Raw genomic sequence first — 25,000 nt, forward strand, 5'->3', positions numbered from 1 at the left:
TTAAAGGGTGAACCTCGTTAATCGCGCGATAAAAAAATTGACGGCGTTAAAATGGGTTTGTGTTAACGCCGTTAACGCGTTTAACTGACAGCACTAGTTTTAACGCCTGAAGCCTGACGCTATTGCAGCCTAAAATACGTGATTTAACATTGTTCTCTATGGAGATGGTTCACATCTCCACGCCGAACGCCGAAATGCTGTACGCCTGAAGCTCAAAACAAGTCCGTGACCCTTTTTTTCCAGGCGGCTTCGGCGTTCGGCATAGCCGACAATGTGTAAATCACCCCTCCAGCGAAAACCGCGGTAAAAAAACGCTGCGTTGTCGCGGCAAATCGCGGTAAAAAACGCTGCAATTTGTCGCGGCAAATTGCGGTAACAAAACGCAGCGCTAAGGTGTGAATGCAGCCTTACAGTTCATTTTGCTACTAAAGCAGCCACAGCCCGATTAAAAAAGCCTGGGTCCTGCCAGCAGCAGAAAACTAGGACTGTGGGACCCTTCTTCTGTGTGGAAGCAGTAACCTCTCTGCAGAGATCGACATGCCCCCCTACCCAGACAGAGCCAAATCTTTCAAAGAGGTATGGAGTATGAGTTTTGCAGAACTGACTCAGGTCTGACTCAGCAAGGGGTGTGTTGAACCCATTGTTCTCTATGGGGGGCCCACCGGGCATCTGATCTGATAAAATCTGCTAAAAACAGACGTATAGCGATAAATTTGCCATCTGTCTGGCAGATCGGATGGAATTAGACATGAAGTGCGTTTCCATCCGACCTCCCCACAGAGGAGAGCGGACAGGGTGCAAACAGAGCCCACCTTATTTCCTGGGTGGAGGATGTACAACACCTCTTTCCATTCTGTTTCCTAAACATTTAGCCCCATAAATACCTTAGAATTGTTTCAGAGGTCCCCATCTGCATTCATTTACTTTATCCCCGTGTATACAATTAATTCTGCCCTTTCAATAGCACCACCCATTCAGACGCTCTGACAGCAGGGAACAGCTGATGACAAGTGATGAGCCCGGGTGAAAAAACACATTGCCAGCATCCCTTTGGATGAGCATGCTCCTATCTGCTGGCCACTGGATGGTGAATAATTTAGTTGTGCTGATCAGTTGCTTGCATCCTGTTCCAGAAGTTCAATAAAATGTAATCAAGCAACTGATGGTCAGGCGGCACAGCCAACATCTACACCAGAGGTGTCAAACCGACGGCCCTCCAGCTGTTGCGAAACGAAAAGGCTTGAGGCTTTGCAAGGCTGACTATTACAAGTATGACTCCCAGAGGCATGATGGGACTTTGATGCCCCTGATCTACACCATCCATTGTCAGGTTTCCTTCCTGCAACATGCAGGTCTAAAGGGTGCCTGGGAACGTGTTCTTTCACTTTAGCTCAGACATAACCGCATTGTAATGATTGGAGGGCACTACAAGTAACCTTGGGAGATGCAGTTTTTTTTGCAATCAGCAGCCAGAAATAATAAAAAAAACAGGAATTCAGGGACGGACGGAGGATAAGCACACATTTTTAAAAAAGGGAAGACATTTTTTTTTCAAACAATACAAATACAGTTGATGATTTCTCCCTTTATTAGGGCCCTTTCACACTGGTGCGTTTTTGCCGCGTTTTCGTGGTAAAAATAGCGCTATTAAAACGCTCCCCATGCCCCTCTCCATTGAAATTAATTAAAAACGCGATAAAATCGCGGTAAAAATCGTGGTGTTTTACCGCGATTTTAACGCTCTGTTTTTACAGCGGTTTTTAATTCATTTCAATGGAGGGGGCATGGGGAGCGTTTTAATAGCGCTATTTTTACCGCGAAAACGCACCAGTGTGAAAGGACCCTTAATACCCAATGTAATAAAATGGGATCCAAGTAATCCATTAATATCTTTCTAGCAAAAAAGGCAAACCAGATCTATACAAAGTATATAAAACGATAACTTACAGAGGACCGCCACGGCTCCGGACTCAAACATTAGACACTCCTCCTTGTACCGCGCCTCTACCATCAGGCTGAACGGGGGATCCAGTTTATGGAAGATCCGAAATCCTTTACTAAACGCCATGATTCTGGAGGGACCGGATAGAAAGCCCTGGAACAAAGAATGACAGGTTCAATGATTTGATAGAAAGCCCTGGAACAAAGATGACAGGTTCAATGATTTGATAGAAAGCCCTGGAACAAAGATGACAGGTTCAATGATTTGATAGAAGAGTGTGAGGCGTCACGGGACAGAAGGGATGTCTGGGCTCCTGGGTACACTTCTCAGATACAAAATATAAATATTTCAATATCATAAATATATAAAATATAATTTATCAGAATTTAAAGCGGAGTTCCACCCAAAAGTGGAACTGCCGCCTAATCCACTCCTCACCCCCTTACATGACCCATTTGGCATGTAAATGTATTTTTTGGGGGGGGGGGGGGAGTGGGTGCTTCAGGAGGAGTGGGACTTCCTATACCACTTTCTCCTTCTGCCCAGGGACCGCTAAGGCGATACGTCCTATCGCCTTTTGGCGGCCCCTCCCCGTAGGCCAGTGATGGGGAACCTCGGCACTCCAGATGTTTTGGAACTACATTTCCCATGATGCTCCACTACACTGCAGAGTGCATGAGCATCATGGGAAATGTAGTTCCAAAACATCTGTGGTGCCAAGGTTCCCCATCACTGCTGTAGGCGATCACCTGAGACACGTGACAGCACATGCGCGAGCGGCACTGCGCTACCTGATTGGACAGGCGATCGACTGGGACCTGTCACGTGTCCCAGGCGATCGCCTGTCCAATCAGGTAGCGCAGTGCCGCTCGCGCATGCGCAGTGAGTGCCCGGCCATGAAGCCGAAAGCTGTCGCGGCCACAGTTAGGATGGGAGGCGCCGGCAGAGAGGGGGGGGGAGGAGCAGAGTTCTGGGCGGCTGCCCCGCTGGACAGTGGAGCAGGTAAGTGTCGGTTTATTAACCACTTCATTACTGGGCACTTAAACCCCCTTCGTGCCCAGACCAATTTTCAGCTTTCAGCGCTGACGCATTTTGAATAACAATTGCGAGGTCATACAACACTGTACCCAAATTATATTTTTATCATTTTTTTCCCACAAATAGAGCTTTCTTTTGGTGGTATTTGATCACCTCTGCGATTTTAATTTTTTGCGCTATAAACATAAAAAAACAATATTTTTTACTTTTTGTTATAATATCCCAATTTTTTTTAAAAAATAAATAAAAATTTCCCTCGGTTTAGGCCCAAACGTATTCTTCTACATATTTTTGTTAAAAAAAAAAAAAAAAAAAATCGCAATAAGTGTATATTGATTGGTTTGCGCAAAAGTTATAGCGCCTACAAAATAGGGGATAGATTTATGATTTTTTTTATTTTTATTTCTTTTACTTGTAATGGCGGCGATTTGCGATTTTTTTGTCAGGCCTGCGATATTGCGGCGGACGTATCGGACACTTTTGACACAATTTTGGGACCATTCACATTTATACAGCGATCAGTGCTATAAAAATGCACTAATATTGTATAAATGTGACTGGCAGTGAAGGGGTTAACACTAGGGGGTGAAGAAGGGGTTAAATGTGTACCCTCATTGTGTTCTGTGTGGGGGGAGGGGACTGACTGGGGGAGCTGACCGATGTGTGTCCCTATGTACAAGGGACACAGCATCGGTCTCCTCTCTCCCTGATAGGACGTGGAGCTCTGTGTTTACACACAGAGCTCCACGTCCCTGCTGTCACTGCCGATCGCGGGTGTCTGGCGGACATCGCGGCCGCCAGGCACGCGCATCGGCTCCCGAGCGATGCGCCGGGCACATTGTTTCCCCGCTGCGCGCCCCCAGAGACGTCCACTCGGCACTTGAGAGCCGCGCTGTGGACGTCTTTCGTCTATAGCGCGGCCCTATAGTGGTTAAAAGCCAGCAGCTGACTTATAATAAACATCAAAAAAGGCTGTAAATCCCCTTTAAATAAAGGTTTGTAATTACTGAACAATTTACAAAACCTATAAAGATTAGCAATACTAGATTTTTTTAATTCAGAAGATAAATTGTTGATTAAAAAAATTGTTGATTTTAGCATTGTCATCTACATAAAAGCGGTATTAAACCCAAAAGCAAACATGTAATATATTGGAGCTTACCAATCAGTAGATGTGGTGGTTGCATTCGTTTTTTTTGTTTTTGTGGCTTTTCCCGCCCATTTTCATAATCTACCCAGTAACACACCTCATGTATTAGAGAGAGTGTCCTCTAGTCTGGATGAAGGAGCACAAGGGACACCTTTGGACAGCAGCATTGTCAGTCTGAAAGGAGGCCAGTCTTATGCCGCGTACACACGATCATTTTTCGGCATGAAAAAAAAAAAACGACGTTTTTCGGCATGTAGAAAAAAAGTTTTTTCCAACTTCATCATTAAAACGACGTTGCCCACACACTATCGTTTTTAAAAAATGCTCTAGCAAAGCGCGGTGACGTACAACACGTAGGACGGCACTATAAAGGGAAAGTTCCATTAGGATGACGCCACCCTTGGGGCTGCTTTAGCCAATTCCGTGTTAGTAAAAGACGATTCGCGCTTTTCTGTCTGTTACAGCGTAATGAATGTGCTTACTCCATTACGAACGCTAGTTTTACCAGAACGAGCGCTCCCGTCTCATAACTTGCTTCTGAGCATGCGCGGGTTTTTCACGTCGTTTTTAGCCCACACGCGATCATTTTTTACAACCCGAAAAACGCCAGCGTTTAAAACGTCGTTAAAAAAATGTTCGAAAAAAAAATGTTGTCGTTTTTCAGAACCCGAAAAATGATGTGAAGCCCACACACCATCATTTTAAATGAAATTTTTTATAAAACTTTGTTTTTTTCATGCCGAAAAATGATTGTGTGTACGCGGCATTAGGGCTTCACATTAGAAGCTCAAAGAAGCTCAAAGAAGCAGCTCCTACAGGCTTTTGAGCTTTTTTTTGTGCTCTCATTTTTTCTGCCTGGAAACTCCCCTCCATGTTAGCCAATGTGTCTATGCACACTACGGCATTTTCAGAAGAAAAAAAACGTGCATTTTTGAGAGGAGCCTTTAAACCAAAAAGACCCCCAAGTGCCCAAAAACAGGTGAAATAGCTCAAGGAAGCTCGAACACACACACACACACACACACACACACACACACACACACACACACACACAGCTTGATTCAGGTAGGGGCGCGCAACGTTAGGCAGGCGTAGCGTATATGGAATTTACACTACGCCGCCGTAACTTAGATAGGCAAGTGCTGTATTCACAAAGCACTTGCCTCCTAAGTTACGGCGGCGTAGCGTAAATTGGTCGGTGTAAGCGCGCCTAATTCAAATGAGGATGTGGGGGGCGTGTTTTATGTATATTAACTGTAACCCGACGTGATTGACGTCTTTTACAAACGGCGCATGCGCCGTCCGTGTACATATCCCAGTGTGCATTGCAAGGACGTATTGGTTTTGACGTGAACGTAAATTACATCCAGCCCTATTCACGGACGACTTACGCAAACGACAGAAAAATTTCAAATTTCGACGCGGGAACGACGGCCATACTTAACATTGACTAGGCCAGCTATTTGATGGAATAACTTTACGCTGGAAAATGCCTTACGTAAACGGCGTAACTTTACTGCGACGGGCACACGTACGTTCGTGAATCGGCGTATCTAGGCATTTACATATTCTACGCCAAACTCAACGGAAGCGCCACCTAGCGGCCAAAGGAAAAATTGCACCCTAAGATACGACGCCGCAGGCCGTCGTATCTTAGCTAGGTTTAAGTGTATCTCAGAATACACTTAAACTTAGGACAGCGCAGATTCCGAGTTACGTCGGCGTATCTACTGATACGCCGGCCTAACTCTCTCTGAATCTGGCTAACACTCTCCAAATAATAAAAAAGAAAAATAATAATAATAAATAAATAATAATATTATTATTATTATTATTACTATTAATATAGGAAAAATAAGCCATGGGGAGGGTTTGTGGGGGGAAAAAAGGGGGGGGGGGTGGAGTGCTGAAAGGAGGGTTTGGGGAAAAGGGGTGGCGCTATACCGCCACCGCGCCTCCCGCCCCAGTGTGAAAGGGGCCTTACTGAGCAGTTCTTCTACTTAAAGTGGAAGTAAACCCTTCAATTTGATAGTTACAAAAACAGTTAACATTGCCGGCATGCCGGAAATGCTAGCTGTCACATTTGTTTGTGCTCTCAACCAAACTGCCAAACCATCCAATGGCTGGTTTCATAACAGGTCACATGTACAGCATCATGGCAGTTGCAGATTAAACAGAGGTCAAGATGGCTGCTTCCTTGGCTGAAAACGATAGGAGGGTTTACGTCCACTTTAATTCAATCAGATTTTATCATACTTTATCATGTATTGACATAAAAAAAGCACAAAATTACATTGGATGTTCGGTCCATAAAAATATGGAAATACCAGAGAGTCAAAGACAAAGTGCACTGCAAGTCTCCGGCATCACCACAGATTATAATATCACTCTCTGGTTTACTGACCCTATAAACCCCAAACAACGAGGGAAGCAGCCACTAGCCAATGACCCCTTTCTGATATTAAAGCGGAGTTCCGGCCACAATTTCACTTTTTAAATATAAATACCCCTGTAATACACAAGCTTAATGTATTCTTGTAAAGTTAGTCTGTAAACTAAGGTCCGTTTTGTTAGGTTGTTACAGCATTTAGACACTTTATAAAATAGAAATTGACTGGGGCCATCTTAAGTGTGGGCATCATGAAGCCAGACTGTATGACTTCCTGGATTTCAGCCTTGCACATGCTCAGTGCTGCACAAGCAGTGTCAGATCAGGTTTCAGCACCTGTGCTGTCCAAGTCACATGATTCTTTGAGACTGGGGAGTGCACAGACTCCTGGAAAGTTACACCCACTACATTCCCAGGAGTCTGTGCGGTGTAGGTTAGGAAGCATTAAGCACCTAGGTGCAGGAAGTGGGAAGATTAACTATTCTACCTAGCAACAACACTTTGAAGGCATCTAAAAAAAAAAAAAAAAAAAATTTGTAAAGGACTAATGACATTTTTTTAAAAACTACTGATATATTTATGGGTGGAACTCCACTTTAATGAAGGCTTCAACGCGCATTTTCGTTTTTTTTTATTTCCATGTAATGTAATGGAGACAAATTCCAGGAAGCTCCTCAGCGCTCATGGGTGGGACTGTGACCTCCGCCTGCTCCTTGTCACTACTATCCATTATCATCCTGTCCTCTGCACTCAGGGTTATCATTATCATACAGGATTTATAGAGCCAATAGTTTGTACAGCGCTTTACAAAATAAAAGGGAGAGACAGAACAGCGACTATACAATTAGGCCCCTTTCACTTGGGCCATCCGATCGATCGGGTCCCCGTCCAGTTTTCAGGCAGACCCTCCATTCGCCTCTATAGGAAGTTGGATAATAATAATAAATAAATAGTTACAGTGCCTTGAAAAAGTATTCATACCCCTTGAAATTTTGTCATGTTACAGCCAAAAACTAGTGCTGTCAAGCGATTAAAATTTCTCATCGCATTAATGTCATAGTTAACTCACGATTATTCGCGCGATTAAGGAGGTTCACCCTTTAAAAAATTTTTTTCGTGTTTTCTTATTTTTTTTTTTTTTTTTTATAATATTAAATTGTGTTTTTTAATTTTTTTACATTTTGATCACTTTTATTGCTGTCACAAGGAATGTAAACATCCCTTGTGACAGCAATAGGTGGTGACAGGTACTCTTTATGGAGGGATCGGGGGTCTAAAAGACCTCCGAGCCCTCCTTTGCACTTCAAAGTATTCAGATCGCCGAAAACGGCGATTCTGAATACTGTGTACTTTTTTAAATCCGGCGCCATTGGCAGCCGAGAAACCCGGAAGTGACGTCATGACGCCGCTTCCGTGGTTTCAATGCGGAGACTGAATCAAAGCCGTCTACGGCTTAGTGTCAGTCTCCGCCTGAACACAGAACGGGGCGGATGGAGGATCGGGTCTCCCGGTGGGACGGGAGGCCCGGTCAGAGCGGCGAAAGGCGGCGGGAGGGGGGGGATGTCCCCTCCCGCTCCTCCGGCATAACAACCGATCGGCTTTTAGCCGCATCGGTTGTTATGTTTGGATAGCCGATCGCCCGCTCTAAACAACGGTACCGGGATGATGCCTGTGGCTGCAGACATCATCCCGGTATAACCCCCGAAAGCCGAGGACGCATATATGCGTCCCGTCGGCGTGAAAGGGTTAAGAGGTACGTGCTGACAAAAAAAAAATGTTTTAAAGGGTGAACCTCGTTAATTGCGCGATAAAAAAAATTGACGGCGTTAAAATGGGTTTGTGTTAACGCCGTTAATAACGCGTTTAACTGACAGCACTACCAAAAACGTAAATGTATTTTATTAGTATTTTATGTTTTGGTCTTTTCAACAAAAACAAATCCCAATAAAAGACATTTATTCACTAAAGGCAAATCCACTTTGCACTAAAAGTGCAAACTACAAGTGTAAATTGCACTTGGAAGTGCAGTTGCTGTAGATCCGAGGGGGACATGCAAGGAAAATAATAAAAAACAGCATTTTAGCTTGCACATGATTGCATAATAAAATCAGCAGAGCTTCCCCTTATTTCAGATCTACGCCTCAGATTTACAGCGACTGCACTTCCAAGTGCACTTGTAGTGCAAAGTGGATTTGCCTTTAGTAAATAACCCCCAAAGTGTGGAAAAATTCAAGGAGGTATGAACTCTTTCAAGGCACGGTAACTACCGTATTTATTGGCGTATACCGCACACTTTTTTGCCCTGAATATCAGGGCAAAATCGTGGGTGCGCGATATACGCCGATACCCGCGCCGAGTTTGAACCCCTGCGCCGGCATATACCGAGCGCAGTACACTCGGGTATAGTCGGGCAGGCTCGGCTCCTCTCGCGGTCACGTCCTGGACGTACAGGACGTGACCGCGAGAGGAGCCGAGCCTGCCCGACTATACTCAAATATACTGCGCTCGGTATATGCTGGCGCAGTGGTTCAAACTCAGCGCGGGAAGCGGGGATCGAGCGGGGAGGACACCGCAGAAGGACGCCGGACCCGACAAGGAGGACACCAATTCACCGAAGCCGCAGACGGACGCCGGACCCGACGAGGCCGCCGATGGACGCCGCGCAAGACACCAAAACTGTAAGTACTAAAATGTTTTTTTACAGGAATGCGGGTCCACTTTAGGGGTGCACACTATACGCTGGAGCGTGCAATACCCCGATAAATACGGTATATTTTCAACACAAAGTGGCACAGAATTGTGAAGTTGAAGGAAAACGATAAAATGGTTTTCAATTTTTTTTACAAATATGTAAAAAAGTGTGGGGTACATTTGTATGGCGCCCCCCGGAGTCAATACTTTATAGAACCTCCTTTCACTCCAATTACAGCAGCAAGTCTTTTTGGGGATGTCTCTACCAGCTTTGCACATCTAGAGAGTGACATTTTAGCCCATTCTTCTTTGCAAAATATCTCAAGCTCTGGCAGATTAGGACGACTGCTTAGCAACAGACAGTTCTGGTAAGTTCAAATGTTTCATATATTTTAACCACTTCAGCCCCGGACCATTTTGCTGGTCAATGACCGGGCCAGTTTTTGCGATTCGGCACTGCGTCGCTTTAACTGACAATTGCGCGGTCACGCGACGTGGCTCCCAAACAAAATTGGTGTCCTTTTTTTTCATCACAAATAGAGCTTTCTTTTGGTGGTATTTGATCACCTCTGCGGTTTTTATTTTTTGCCAGCCCTGCACTTACCCCATCTAGGGGGTAGGCAGCATCAGATCCTTCCTTTGTCTCCTCCTCCTTGGCAGCTTCACCCGGCATCTCCTCCTCCTCAGGCGCCAATACGGTTGCTTCCTCTCGACCAATTGGGTTTTGGCCCGGGTGGAGAAGCAGGATGACAATAGGGATGTTCACAACTGGGTGGACTCAGGGCACAGTGCCCTGCACCCCAAGCCCACCCTTTCTTGAAGCCAATTAGAGCCCCAGGCTCTAATCATGTACAAAAAAAAAAAAAAAAAAAACAACACACACAACCATGGGCATCCGCTCCATAGGGCAAGGGGGGGGCAATTGACCCCCCCTGGAAATCGATAAGAGGTTGAACAGTTTTGGGGCTGCGGGCTGTATGTCACACAGGCACAGCGAGCAGAGTGAAGCCACCCCCTCTCCAGTGTTTATGTGTACACAGGGGGAGGGAACCTGCTGTGCCTGTTCCGCGGTGATGGCTGATCTGAGGTACTGAATGGGATGGGGGGAGGGGGGTCCGTCTGTGCTGAAGGGGGGTTTGTGTTGAATGGGGGGTCCGTCTGTGCTGAAGGGGGGTCTGTGCTGAATGGAGGGGTCTGTACTGAAGGGGGGTCTGTGCTGAAGGGGAGGTCCATCTGTGCTGAAGGGGGGTCTGTACATTCTCTAGGCTATATTTATATGGGCATGGAGTGAAGATGAATTATCTCAAGAGCTATTTCAAACTGCCAGCTGGCCGCGTTATCGGTAAAGCGCCGCTAAAACGTGACGCTTTACCATCGTTTTAGCTGCGCTATTCGGCCGCTAGTGGGGCACGTTTAATCCCCGCTAGCGTTTGAAGAAAGGGTTAAATGTGACTGTGTATCGCCGCTGCCAAAGCGCCCCTCCCTGAAAAAATTTCAGCGGACGCCCGTGCACACAACCCCATTGAAGGCGGCCGAGTTGCATGGATTGGCAGCGCCCCTAATGGAGCGGCCGCCACTGAAGCAGAGTGACCAGCAAGTGAAAGGAAAACTGCAGCAGGGAAAGTTTAGGTCTGCCCTCCTGTTAGAAAAAGCCATGCTATGTATGTAACAGGAGGGCAGACCTAAACTTTCCCTGCTGCAGTTTTCCTTTCACTTGCTGGTAAATATTAGAATTGGATGGACAAAAAATAAATAAAAAATGCTCTTGCAGGCAACACCTCCCATATATGTTGTGTGTCTGTGGGATTAGCAGTTTGTCTGACGTTTGGTTTTATTGGTTTACAGTGACACTTTGTATAACACCCCCCCCCCCCCCCCCCCCCCTGGTACAATACCCCAATATCCAGCATGATTAGTGAAGGAGAAGAAATACATACAGAGAACAAAGTGATTAATGTATTATCTGATAAGAAATCATTATCCAATACGCCTGTCGCTGTCACACCAACGCAGACAATTACCACCGGCTCGCTGTCAATACATCTCCGCCTGTCACTCCCAGCCTCAGTCACCCTCATTAGATGGTATTACTAGGAAAGAAGAAGAGAATGCAAATACACCAATTAGACCGATTCCAGGGAGCAGACGTGACCTTTGTGCGCGATCACTGGAGGCACAATACACCACGGGGAATGGAAGGTCCTTCCTCTAGGACAGGGATATGCAATTAGCGGACCTCCAGCTGTTGCAAAACTACAAGTCCCATCATGCCTCTGCCTCTGGGTGTCATGCTTGTGGCTGTCAGAGTCTTGCTATGCCTCATGGGACTTGTAGTTCTGCAACAGCTGGAGGTCCGCTATTTGCATATCCCTGATCTAGGAGCTCAGCAATATACAACTGAGGATTCTAACCCAAACCATGTACAGAAATGACCCCGATGCAGTCCAGAATTATAATTTACCAGCTTTACATGTCCTACCATAGACATGAGATACCATTATTGGTTTTATACACGGTTTAGCCCCGATGCATGAGATGCCAGCGTTTTGGCGCAGGTGAAAGATACTGGCACACTGTCCAGCTCTGCAAGACCTCGCTCACCCAGCATAGCACAGCGCACACACACACCCATGCAAGAACCACATTAACCTGCGCTGGAATGCACAGGTGTTCCATGGCTAGGATTTGGCTACACGCCGAAACGCGTCAGCCCTGTATTATGTGCTACTCCTGGAATAAACTCATTCATTGTGGGGAAAATAAAAAAATTGAGCTGCTAGCTGTCACCTGTATGTTTGCTTGGGGCGCTAGAGGGACACTACAAGCCGCTCACCACCTCGGGGAATTACAAACAGGCGGTTTCTATTATATTAACCACTTAAGGACCGAAAGATTTTCCCCCTCAATGACCAGGCCATTTTTTTGCAATACGGTAGTGCATCACTTTAACTGACAATTGCACGGTCATGCGACGTTGTAACCAAACAAAATTGATGTCCTTTTTTCCCCCCCACAAATAAAAGCTTGCTTTTGGTGGTATTTTAACATCTCTATGGTTTTCATTTGTTGCGCTATAAAAACAACAAAGGCGACAATTTTGGAATATATATATATATATATATATATATATATATATATATATATATATATATATATATATATATATATATATATATATATATATATATATATACACACATATATATACACATATATATATACACACATATATATATATATATATATATATATATATACACATATATATATATATACACATATATATATATATACACATATATATATATATACACATATATATATATATACACATATATATATATATACACACATATATATATATATATATATATATATATATATATATATATATATATATATATACATATATACACACACACACACACACACACACACACACATATATATATATATACATATACACACACACAGGGCTCACAATTTCAAGTCCTGAGCTACTAGCCAGGCCTCAAGAGTTACTCGCCACCAGTTGCCCCACCTAATTCATACACTGCCCTGCGCCTAATTGCACCCGTAAACACGCCCTCGTAGATTTTCTCATGGAATGACAATGTTTTATGCAGAATCAAGTTACAAAATTAAATATTACCAACAACAACTTTAACAAAATGGGACAGGGCACTGGGGTCAGACCAGAGGGACAGGGCACTGGGGGTCAGACCAGAGGGACAGGGCACTGGGGGGCAGACCAGAGGGACAGGGCACTGGGGGGCAGACCAGAGGGACAGGGCACTGGGGGGCAGACCAGAGGGACAGGGCACTGGGGGGCAGACCAGAGGGACAGGGCACTGGGGGGCAGACCAGAGGGACAGGGCACTGGGGGGCAGACCAGAGGGACAGGGCACTGGGGGGCAGACCAGAGGGACAGGGCACTGGGGGGCAGACCAGAGGGACAGGGCACTGGGGGGCAGACCAGAGGGACAGGGCACTGGGGGGCAGACCAGAGGGACAGGGCACTGGGGGGCAGACCAGAGGGACAGGGCACTGGGGGGCAGACCAGAGGGACAGGGCACTGGGGGGCAGACCAGAGGGACAGGGCACTGGGGGCAGACCAGAGGGACAGGGCACTGGGGGGCAGACCAGAGGGACAGGGCACTGGGGGGCAGACCAGAGGGACAGGGCACTGGGGGGCAGACCAGAGGGACAGGGCACTGGGGGGCAGACCAGAGGGACAGGGCACTGGGGGGCAGACCAGAGGGACAGGGCACTGGGGGGCAGACCAGAGGGACAGGGCACTGGGGGTAGACCAGAGGGACAGGGCACTAGAACTGGGTCTCTTCCCCATTCTCTTGCTGTCTCCTCTGCAACTCCCATCCATCCTCTCTCTCTCTCCCATTCATCTCATCATCAGGAGCCTGTGTGTGCGGCTCCACGCTTGCATGTCCCCACTTCCCCCTTTTATTCAGGCTGGCAGAGAGGAGAGGAGCTGCAGCACAGCGGGAGGGAGTACAATCCAGCGCTGAGATCCACACAACTGCACAGCCATTGACACCATAGCACAGCGCACACTGACAGCGCACAACACACATTGAGACCAGTCTGTTCACAGTGCTCAGGCTAAACTGTTGGACACTTACATAGAGCACAAGGAGAAGAAAACGGCACAAACTAGAAGGCTGCCGCTCTCATGTCAGGGCAACTTTCAGTGAGCGCTGCACCGGAGTGGTAATTTTTGCAATCCTCCACCTCACTCATTACTTTCTGCTCTCCAGCTACATTGGTCGGGGGAGGGGGAGGGGGGCAGGCTCAGAGAGGTCATACTGTTAGGTCCCATGGCTTAATGAGAATTGTAAGGAGAGCACCTGTGTACTGCTCTGCCTGTGCGCGGCTCACCAGACTACTTTTCCCGAGCATGCACCTTTCCTCTTCGGCCGCCAATCTCATCGGGACTCTAAGTGTAGGCACAGATTGGAGGGAGATTGGTCATGCAGCCCTGTCATCACTCGCCCCCAGCTTAAATCCACTCGCCAAATGCTAGTAGGCGAGTGGAAATTTTGAGGGCTGTGTGTGTGTGTGTATATATAAATATATATTTTAACTTTTTGCTATAATAAATATCCCCCCGAAATGATTATATATATATATATATATATTAGGGTTGTCCCGATACCACTTTTTTAGGACCGAGTACAAGTACCGATACTTTTTTTCAAGTAGTCGCCGATACCGAATACCGATACTTTTTTTGAATGTGTCCCCAAATGCAGCCATGTCCCCCCCCATATGCAGCCATGTCCCCCACATATGCAGCAATGTCCCTCTAGCCATGTCCCTCACATATGCAGCAATGTCCCTCTAGCCATGTCCCTCACATATGCAGCAATGTCCCTCTAGCCATGTCCCTCACATATGCAGCCATGTCCCTCACATATGCAGCCATGTCCCTCACATATGCAGCCATGTCCCTCACATATGCAGCCATGTCCCTCACATATGCAGCCATGTCCCTCACATATGCAGCCATGTCCCTCACATATGCAGCCATGTCCCTCACATATGCAGCAATGTCCCTCACATATGCAGCAATGTCCCTCACATATGCAGCAATGTCCCTCACATATGCAGCAATGTCCCTCACATATGCAGCAATGTCCCTCACATATGCAGCAATGTCCCTCACATATGCAGCAATGTCCCTCACATATGCAGCAATGTCCCTCACATATGCAGCAATGTCCCTCTAGCCATGTCCCTCACATATGCAGCAATGTCCCTCACATATGCAGCCATGTCCCTCACATATGCAGCCATGTCCCTCACATATGCAACAATGTCCCTCACATATGCAGCAATGTCCCTCACATATGCAGCAATGTCCCTCACATATGCAGCAATGTCCCTCACATATGCAGCAATGTCCCTCACATATGCAGCAATGTCCCTCACATATGCAGCAATGTCCCTCACATATGCAGCAATGTCCCTCACATATGCAGCAATGTCCCTCACATATGCAGCAATGTCCCTCACATATGCAGCAAAACAAACTGTATGGCTGAATTGGCACTGCAGACATCGCATGTGATGTGCACAGGCATGTGGTGCAAATCACATGCAATGTCCGGGATCTCACAAGTGTGAACCCAGCCTAAAAGTCGCTGCACCAAGTGGTTCCAACATTTAGTGGCAGCTTGTACGGCCACTCCTCCCCCCCATGAACATTACCTAAGAGTCACTGGCTGGCCACTGCTGAGGGCCGACATGTAACAATGTGATATCAGCAGGAGCCGCCAATGCCCATTACACACTGTATACATGTGGTGGGGGCACATGTGCAAAATGATCCCAGCTGTCAATCAATTAAAGTGGCTGTAAACCTCAGACAAATATACCTCAGAAATATGAACAAAGAATTTCCCTCTATATTGTGTACTTGTCTCAATTAAGAGCACCAAGTGTCATTTTTGTCTGCTGCTTCGTTCCTCTGCGATCAGCATGAATCAGTGTTTCTCAACTCCAGTCCTCAAGGCACCCCAACAGGTCATGTTTTTAGGATTTCCCTCAGATAAAACGGGTCTATTAACTAGTTACCGACCGCCCACCGTCATTCTACGTCGGCACTTTAAAGATGAATATCTCGGTAACGGCAGCAGCTGCTGCCACAACCGAGATATTCATCTCTTCAGTGGGCGGCCGTGTAAGCGATAACGGCGGTCTCCGCGGCGGATTCGCCGTTATCGGTGGCGGGAGAGGGCCCCCCTCCCGCCGCTCTCCCGCGCCCTCCGCAGCTTACCGTAGCGGCGGAGGAGATCGGGACCGTTTGGCAGCTGAGCGGGGTTACGAGTGAAGGAAAAATCTCCTTCACCCGTCCCCATAGCTCTGCTGGGCGGAAGTGACGTCAAAACGTCAGTCCCGCCCAGCCTCTTAAAGCAACATTTTTTTTTTTTGTCATTTGAAAAAATTACATTTCCAAATTATTATTTTTTTATTGCATTTAAGCCTAAATATGAGATCTGAGGTCTTTTTGACCCCAAATCTCATATTTAAGAGGACCTGTCATGCTTTTTTCTATTACAAGGGATGTTTACATTCCTTGTAATAGGAATAAAAGTGATAATTTTTTTTATTTTTTTATTTCAGTGTTAAAAATTGTAAAATAAATAAAAATAAATACTAAAACCCCCCCAAAAAATTTTTTAAAGCGCCCCGTCCCGACGAGCTTGCACGCAGAAGCGAACGCATAAGCGAGTAGCGCCCGCATATGAAAACGGTGTTCAAACCACACAAGTGAGGTATCGCCGCGATCGTTAGAGCGAGAGCAATAATTCTAGCCCTAGGCCTACTCTGTAACTTAAAAAATGCAACCTGTAGAATTTTTTAAACGTCGCCTAACGAGATTTTTAAGGGTAAAAGTTTGACGCCATGCCACGAGCGGGCGCAATTTTTAAGCGTGACATGTTGGGTATCATTTTACTCGGCGTAACATTATCTTTCACAATATGTCAAAAAATTGGGCCAAATTTATTGTTGTCTTATTTTTTTATTTAAAAAAAAGTGTTTTTTTTTTCCAAAAAAAGTGCGCTTGTAAGACCGCTGCGCAAATACGGTGTGACAAAAAGTATTGCAATGACTGCCATTTTATTCTCTAGGGTGTTAGAAAAAAAAATATATAATGTTTGGGGGTTTTAAGTAATTTTATAGCAAAACAAAATTTTTTAGTCTCGTAAACACCGAATCTGAAAAACAGGCTCGGGGCTAAAGTGGTTAATTACTAAAGCAGTGAAACTTATTAAATCACCTGTACAAAACATGGAAAGCCTGAAAACATCACCTGTTGGGGCGCCTTAAGGACTGGAGTTGAGAAACACTGGCATGAATCCCTTCTCACAAGTTTCCCTGACACCAAGAGAAAAATGGTGTTTGGGGGAGGGACCTCCAGCTGATTGACAGCCTCAGCTCTGTCCCTGTGTGCTGTGTGGAGGGAGGTGTGTCCCTTTCCTCCAATCAGCTCTCCTCACTGATGCAACTTCAGCTCTCCGCCCCCTGCTTTTCAGAGCTGAAAGATCCTGAGTAAATTCTGCACTTTGAATGGATGTAGACAAAAAAAAAAAAAATGTCGGTAGATAAAACAGGTAAAACTAATGTAGTAGGAGGATTTGTTTCATCTCCGTGTATCTCCTGAGGCAAGCCACCTCACTAAAGTATATGAAAGGGTTTACAGCCACTAAGGCAGAGGTCATTCTGCGCGTATGCCGCTACCACATGAATGACACATTCAGAGCCGACATGTAAACAATGTGTAATCAGCAATGGCGGCTCCTGCTGATAACACGCTGTTTACATGTCGGCCCTGAGCAGCAGCATTAGGCGCCAATACACTGTAGGCATATAAACATGAATGAGAACATACAGTGTAAAAATACAGCCAAACGCACTACACTAGATGCAGGTTTTGGTTTACACAGCTGAATACTGTGGACCAATCGGAGCAGCGTGCATGGGCCCACATACAGTACTGCTGCATTCAGATCTGTGTGAACTATGGATCCCAGTGCAGCAAATGGATCACCATTTTACTAACCTGACAGATTAACATTCTGAATATGAAAGCTTCATTTTGTTTGCAAATATTAAAGATTAACAGCAAGAATGAGTCCTTCCATTTAACCACTTACCGCCCGCCAATGACAGATTGACGTCGGCAAAGTGGTTGTAGAATCCTGACTGGACGTCATATGACGTCCTCAGGATTCTCAGCCGCTGCGCGCACCCGGGGGCGCGCATCGCGGCGATCGTTGTTGCAGGGTGTCAGCCTGACACCCCATAACACCGATCTCGGTAAAGAGTCTCTCACGGAGACTCTTTACCACGTGATCAGCCGTCTCCAACCACGGCTGATCACGATGTAAACAGGAAGAGCCGTGGAGAGGGGCTCTCCTGACAGGGGGGGTTCGGGCTCATTGTTCTTAGCGCAGCCCCCCCTCAGATCGCCACATGGAACACCAGGGAAGCCCACCAGGGAAGGGCAAAAAAAAAAGAGTGCAAAAAAAAGCCTGAAAAAAAAAAAAAAAAAAAGATGCCAAAAAAAAAAAAAAGATGCCAATCAGTGCCCACAAATGGGCACTGACTGGCAACATAAGTAAATCAGTGCCGGCCCACAGTGTCCATCAATGCCACCCCAGTGTCCAGTGCCACCCCACAGTGCCCATCAGTGCCACCCATAAGTGCCACCCCACAGTGCCCATCTGTGCCACCCATAAGTGCCGCCTATGAGTGCCCAGTGTCGCCCATGAGTGCCCAGTGCTGCCCATGAGTGCCTATCAGTGCCGCCTATGTGTGCCCATCAGTGCCGCCTATGAGTGCCCATCAGTGCCGCATACCAGCGCCGCCAATCAGTGCCACCTCATCTGTGCCCGTCAGTACTACCTCATCAATGTCCATCAGTGCCACCATATCAGTGCCCGTAATTGAAAGAGAAAACTTACTTATTTACAAAAAAATTTACAGAAAAAAATAAAAACGTAATTTTTTTTCAAAATTTTCAGTCTTTTTAGTTGTTGCGCAAAAAAAAAAAAAAAAAAAAAAAAAAAAAATCGCAGAGGTGATCAAATACCAACAAAAGAAAGCTCTATTTGTGGGTAAAAAAGGACGCCAATTTTGTTTGGGTACAGTGTAGCATGACCGCGCAATTGCCATTCAAAGTGCGACAGTGCTGAAAGCTGAAAATTGGCTTGGGCGGGAAGGGGCGTAAGTGCCCTGTATGGAAGTGGTTAAAGAGCACCAGTCATTTCAGATCCATCATGGCAGTGCCTGTTAGCGGGCATCCACTCACCTGCTGCTGCAGCCACATCCCTCACCTTGTTGTGTCACTGCCGCATCACCTGCCATCTCATTAAAGTGAATGGGACCGTCGGTGAGACAACAGCGGGTCAGAGGAGGAGCTGCTGAGGGACAGAGATGACAGTTACTCTTTAAAAAATTATTATTTAACCACTTCCTGCCAGCCGTACGACTTTGTACGGCCGCAGTGGGGATGCCAATTGCCGGGAGGCTGTCTATATACGGCCTCCGGCCACTGGGGGGCACGTGAGCGCCGCCGACGGCAGCTCGCGTGTGCCCGCCGCATCACTGAGATGCCGATGCGCGTGCCTGGCGGCCGCGATGTCCTCCAGGCACCCGCGATCAGCGGTTACACAGACAAGGACGTGGATCTGTGTGTAAACACACAGATCCACGTCCTGTCAGGGAGAGAGGAGACCAATGCTGTGTCCCTTGTACATAGGGACACACATCGGTCAGCTCCCCCAGTCACCCCCCCTCCACACACAGTTAGAAACACTATGCAGGGTACACATTTAACCCCTTCCTCACCCCCTAGTGTTAACCCCTTCCCTGCCAGTCACATTTATACAGTAATTAGTGCATATTTATAGCACTGATCGCAGTATGTGAATGGCGTCAAAAGTGTCCGATATGTCCGCCATAATGTCGCAGTCCCAATAAAAAAAAAAAACACGCAGATCGCCGCCATTACTAGTAAAAAAAAAAAAAAAAAAATAATAATTCTGTCCCCTATTTTGTGGGCGCTATAACTTTTGCGCAAACCAGTCGCTTATTGAGTATTTTTTTTTACCAAAAATATGTTGAAGAATACGTATCGGCCTAAACTGAGAAAAAAAAAATTGGGCTATTTATTATAGCAACAAGTAAAAAATATTGATTTTTTTTTTCAAAATTGTCGCTCTATTTTTGTTCATAGCGCAAAAAAATAAAAGCCGCAGAGGTGATCAAATACCACCAAAAGAAAGCTCTACTTGTGGGGAAAAAAGGACGTCAATTTTGTTTGGGAGCCATGTCGCACGACCGCGCAATTGTCAGTTCAATCGACGCAGTGCCGGAAGCTGAAATTTCACCTGGGCAAGAGGGGGGTATATGTGCCCAGTAAGCAAGTGGTTAAATCAGAATTGATTTAAATCAAATCTAGCTTGCTTTTCAAAAGCAGAGTGGCTGTGCTCCGCCCACACAGCTGCGTCATTCATTCACAGGAATCTGTGAACGAGAGAACGACAGGTCCAGTCTGCCACCGCAGCACCGATGAGCACCTTTGTAGTTCATTCACAAGTCCTGCAGCTTTCAAACTGACAACCTGTAAAAAATAAAAATAAAAGGTATAGGCTGAAATCTGCAGGGCTTGTCTCCAAGAGCCTGACATTGAAACCCTGATCATGGGTGCAATGCTCTGCAGGCTTCGGCAGAAAAATAATAAACGCATATTTTTTTCTGAAAAAATATGTGCATTTACTATTCTTTCCCATAAAGGTGAACTTATCCTTTAACCACTTCCATACCAGGCACTTACGTACCTTCCCGCCCAAGCCAATTTTCAGCTTTCAGCACTGTCGCATTTTGAATGGCAATTGCGCGGTCATGCTACACTGTACCCAAACAAAATTGGCGTCCTTTTTTCCCCCACAAATAGAGCTTTCTTTTGGGGGTATTTGATCACCTCTGCGATTTTTTTTTTTTGCGCAACAACTAAAAAAAGACCGAAAATTTGGAAAAAAATTAAGTTTTTATTTTTTTCTGTAATTTTTTTGTAAATAAGTACGTTTTCTCTTTCAATTACGGGCACTAATATGGTGGCACTGATGGGCACAGATGAGATGGCACTGATGGACATCGACGAGGTAGTACTGACGGGCACAGATGAGGTGGCACCGATTGGCGGCGCTGGTATGCGGCACTGATGGGCACACATAGGCGGCACTGATGGGCACTCATGGGCGGCACTCATGGGCGGCACTCATGGGCGGCACTCATGGGCGGCACTCATGGGCGGCACTCATGGGCGGCACTCATGGGCGGCACTCATGGGCGGCACTCATGGGCACTGTGGGGTGGCACTGATGGGCACTGTTGGGCGGCACTGATGGGCACTGTGGGGCGGCACTGATGGGCACTGTGGGGCGGCACTGATGGGCACTGTGGGGCGGCACTGATGGGCACTGTGGGGCGGCACTGATTTACTTGTTGCCAGTCAGTGCCCATTTGTGGGCACTGATTGGCATTTTTTTTTTCAGACTTTTTTTTTTTTTGTCCATTTTTTTTTGTTTTGCCCTTCCCTGGTGGGCATTCCTGGTGGTCCATGTGGCGATCCGAGGGGGGGCTGCGCTGATAAACAATCAGCGCGAACCCCCCCTGTCAGGAGAGCCGCCGATCGACGGCTCTTCCTGTTTACATCGTCATCAGCCGTGATTGGACACGGCTGATCAAGTGGTAAAGAGTCTCCGTGAGAGACTCTTTACCGAGATCGGTGTTGCGGGGTGTCAGAATGACACCCCGCAACAACGATAGCCGCGATGCGCGCCCCCGGCGGCGCGCAGCGGCTCAGAATCCTGAGGACGTCATATGACGTCCACTCAGGATTCTACAACCACTTTGCCGACGTCAATCTGTCATTGGCGGGCAGCAAGTGGTTAAAAATACACACGCACCTCTGTTTTATCCCTTGCAAGGACAGAAATATACATGCCGATCTGACAGAAATATGCTCAGCTCCAAACTTCCTAGTGTGGGCTGACAACACAGCATTATCGTGGACCGAGCGGTGTCAGCCCTGCCCAGTTGTCTTTTCCTAAACTTCTCAACCACTCCCACTGTCTTATACACACACCATAGGTACTAATTGACTTGCAGTACAAAATGAGAACAGGGCTTTTTGATATAACCGAGGCAGAGAGCACATGACAGCATTTCTGACAAGTTCAACAAGGTTTTATTTTTAATTTTTAATTTATAGAACAGATATTAAGGCCCGTTTCACACAGGGCGGATCAGTAATGATCCGCCTCCATAAGCTCAGCGGGGATCGCTCCGTTGATCCCCGCTGAGCCGGCAGATGACAGGGCGGTCTCCGCACACTGTGCAGGGACCGCCCTGTCTTTTCTCCGCTCTCCCCTATGGGGGGGGGATCGGATGAACACGGACCGTATGTCCGTGTTCATCCGATCCGCAGACGGAAGAAAAAATAGGGTTTTCTTTCGTCTGCAGAATCGGATCATTGCGGAGGCGGACGAGATCGGGTGTCAGCAGATGTTCATCCGCTGACACCCACAATCTCATAGGGACCAATGTATGTCCCTTTTTCATCCGCAAACGGATGGATGAAAAAGCGGACATACGGTCCACAGGTGTGAAAGGGGCCTAACAAACGTCTGCACCCGCATGTCATGCAAAAGAAAAAAAACACACCTGGTCTACACTGTATGAATGGGGATTTAAATGTGACAAATGTACTTGTTATTGGAATTTCTATAACTTTTTTCATTATGAAGTACATCATAGTGTACACCATGACATGACAAAAAAGAAAGATTAAAGGGCCTGATCCACAAAAACCCGGCGTAACTTACCTAGAAATTTTGAGCGGTGTAACTTAAATCCGTCCGGCGCAAGGCGTTCCTAATCTAATGGGGCGAGTCCCATTTAAATTAGGTGCGCTCCCGCGACGGACGTACTGCGCATGCTCCCGATGTTATTTTCCCGACGTGCTTTGCGCGGTTTTACGTTGCGCCGGGTTTTGAGAATCGCGGCGGGCGCAAAAAAAAAAAAAAAAAAAAAGAGTTGCGGCGGGAAAAAATATGTTTTTTTAAAAAAATGACAGCGACGCGGGATAGAAGGGTCTACTTTTACAAGGCCTAAACAGTTTACACCTTGTAAAAGCAGCCCTAATTTTGCAACGGCAAACTAATACTTACGGAGAAAAAACGAAGCGTAAAAGCTTTGTGGATCTCCGTAAGTGCTAATTTGCATACCCGACGCTGGATTTCGACGAGAAATGCCCCCAGCGGCGGCTGCGGTACTGCATCCTAAGATCCGACAGTGTAAGTCCCTTACACATGTCGGATCTTCTGCCTATCTATGAGAAACTGATTCTGTGGATCAGTTCCATAGATAGAAACAGGGATACGACGGCGTATCCCTAGATACGCCGGCGTATCCCTAGATACGCCGGCGTATCCGTAGATACGCCGGCGTATCCCTAGATACGCCGGCGTATCCCTTTTGTGGATCAGGCCCAAAGTGTTTATAAAACCTAAAAGAAAAAACATTTAGCTCAGTACACCATCCATACATGTCACCAAGTGTCTGAGAATTTGTGAATGTAAAAGTGTGAGGAGCAATGCCTCATGGGACATGTAGTTCTGGGCAGGAAGTGAGTGGTTCTAAAGGCAGAAGTTTTTTTTACCTTGTTATAGCGGGTGCTCTATACCAGGGGTCTCCAAACTTTTCAAACAAAGGTCTACTTTATTGCCCTTCAGACTTTAGGAGGGCCGGATTGGGGCCAGCAAGGGAAGAAAATGTCACGGGCCCGGCACATATATGGCCTCAGGGTTGGTGGTCAATAGGAAGAGGAGTATTCCCCCTATTAGTAGGAGGAATAGTATCCTATCATTGGTATCAGTGGATAACCCGATTGTTGGTGTCAATGGGAGGAATTGTGCCCCAAGGGCCACATCTGGCCCTCGGGCCGCAGTTTGGAGACCCCTGCTCTATACTATACTTTGCAGCTTGCTATTGAGGCACTCTGAAGGCAGGAGGAGCCAGAAGCATCGGTGAGGGACCCCAGAAGTGGAGGATCTGGGCTGCTCTGTGCAAAACCATTACACAGAGCAGGTAATATGACAAGTTTGTTTAACCACTTCAATACCGGGCTTTTATACACACACCTCAATACCGGGCCTATTGTCCAGGATGTCATATGACGTCCACCCAGGATAGGAGATCCCATCTGTAGACGTCATATTACAATGGGCAGGTATTAAAGTGGTTAAAAAAATCACAAAAAAAATCACAAAAAAAATAAAAAGAATCACTAAAGACTCTGTGCAGGGAAGATCAGCATCTGAACCCAAAGAAAGTGGAGGTAATAGAAGGCATTACAATTACTGTAGTTGGTTATTTATATTTACTACTGCGTATAGATATTTAAGAATAAATTGCCTTTTTTTATATTTACATATTAACTAAATTGTACACCACACTTTAAGATTATCCGATTAGTCGAAACAATAGTCGGCCAACTTATCGATTATGAATATAATCGCTAGTTTCAGTATATGTATATATATATATATATATATATATATATATATATATATATATATATATATATATATATATATATATATATATATATATATATATATATATATATATATATATATCTCACACACACACTATAAACTTATTACTAGGAACTTAAGCTGGATACACATTATACAATTTTCTTTAGATTTACCAAAACCATATAACATCAAACTTAAATACTTAAAATTTTGTATGCAATCATGGAGACCCAAGTTGCACTGTATAGTTGGAGGTAAATCTAACAACAAAAGTTGTATAGTGTGTATCCAGCTCTATACACAATGACAATAGAAGAATGCTGATACAGTATATGGAAATGATACATGATGACAATATAGGACAACTGATACATGAACATGCTATTAAGGGATACACAATAACTATCTAGGACTACCGACACATAAACTCTGGGCCAGATTCACATAGAATTCCGGCGGCGGCTTTAAAAAAAAAAAAAAAAAGAATTCCGGGCGGCGTAACGTATCGCATTTACGTTACACCGCCGCAAGTTTTATGGGCAAGTGCTTGATTCACAAAAGCACTTGCCTGTAAACTTGCGGCGGCGTAGCGTAAATCCGTCCGGCGCAAGCCCGCCTAATTCAAATGGGGCGAGTATCATTTAAATTAGGCGCGTTCC

At 46.0% G+C, this 25,000-nt stretch overlaps 1 protein-coding gene across 8 annotated transcripts in view; it reads right to left on the minus strand.

Moving 5' to 3' along the window:
• Positions 1 to 25,000, minus strand: part of SYNJ1 (synaptojanin 1) — a 198,603-nt gene that overhangs the window by 169,116 nt on the left and 4,487 nt on the right. For all 8 annotated transcript variants that reach the window (XM_040338878.1, XM_040338882.1, XM_040338881.1 and 5 more), the window contains exon 2: positions 1,948 to 2,095. In XM_040338878.1, coding sequence (XP_040194812.1) covers positions 1,948 to 2,068 — 121 coding nt within the window. In that variant the 5' untranslated portion in view covers positions 2,069 to 2,095. The remainder of the gene's footprint in view (positions 1 to 1,947; positions 2,096 to 25,000) is intronic.

This window comes from Rana temporaria, chromosome 2, assembly GCF_905171775.1.
Source record: "Rana temporaria chromosome 2, aRanTem1.1, whole genome shotgun sequence".
NCBI classification, from domain to species: Eukaryota; Metazoa; Chordata; class Amphibia; order Anura; family Ranidae; genus Rana; species Rana temporaria.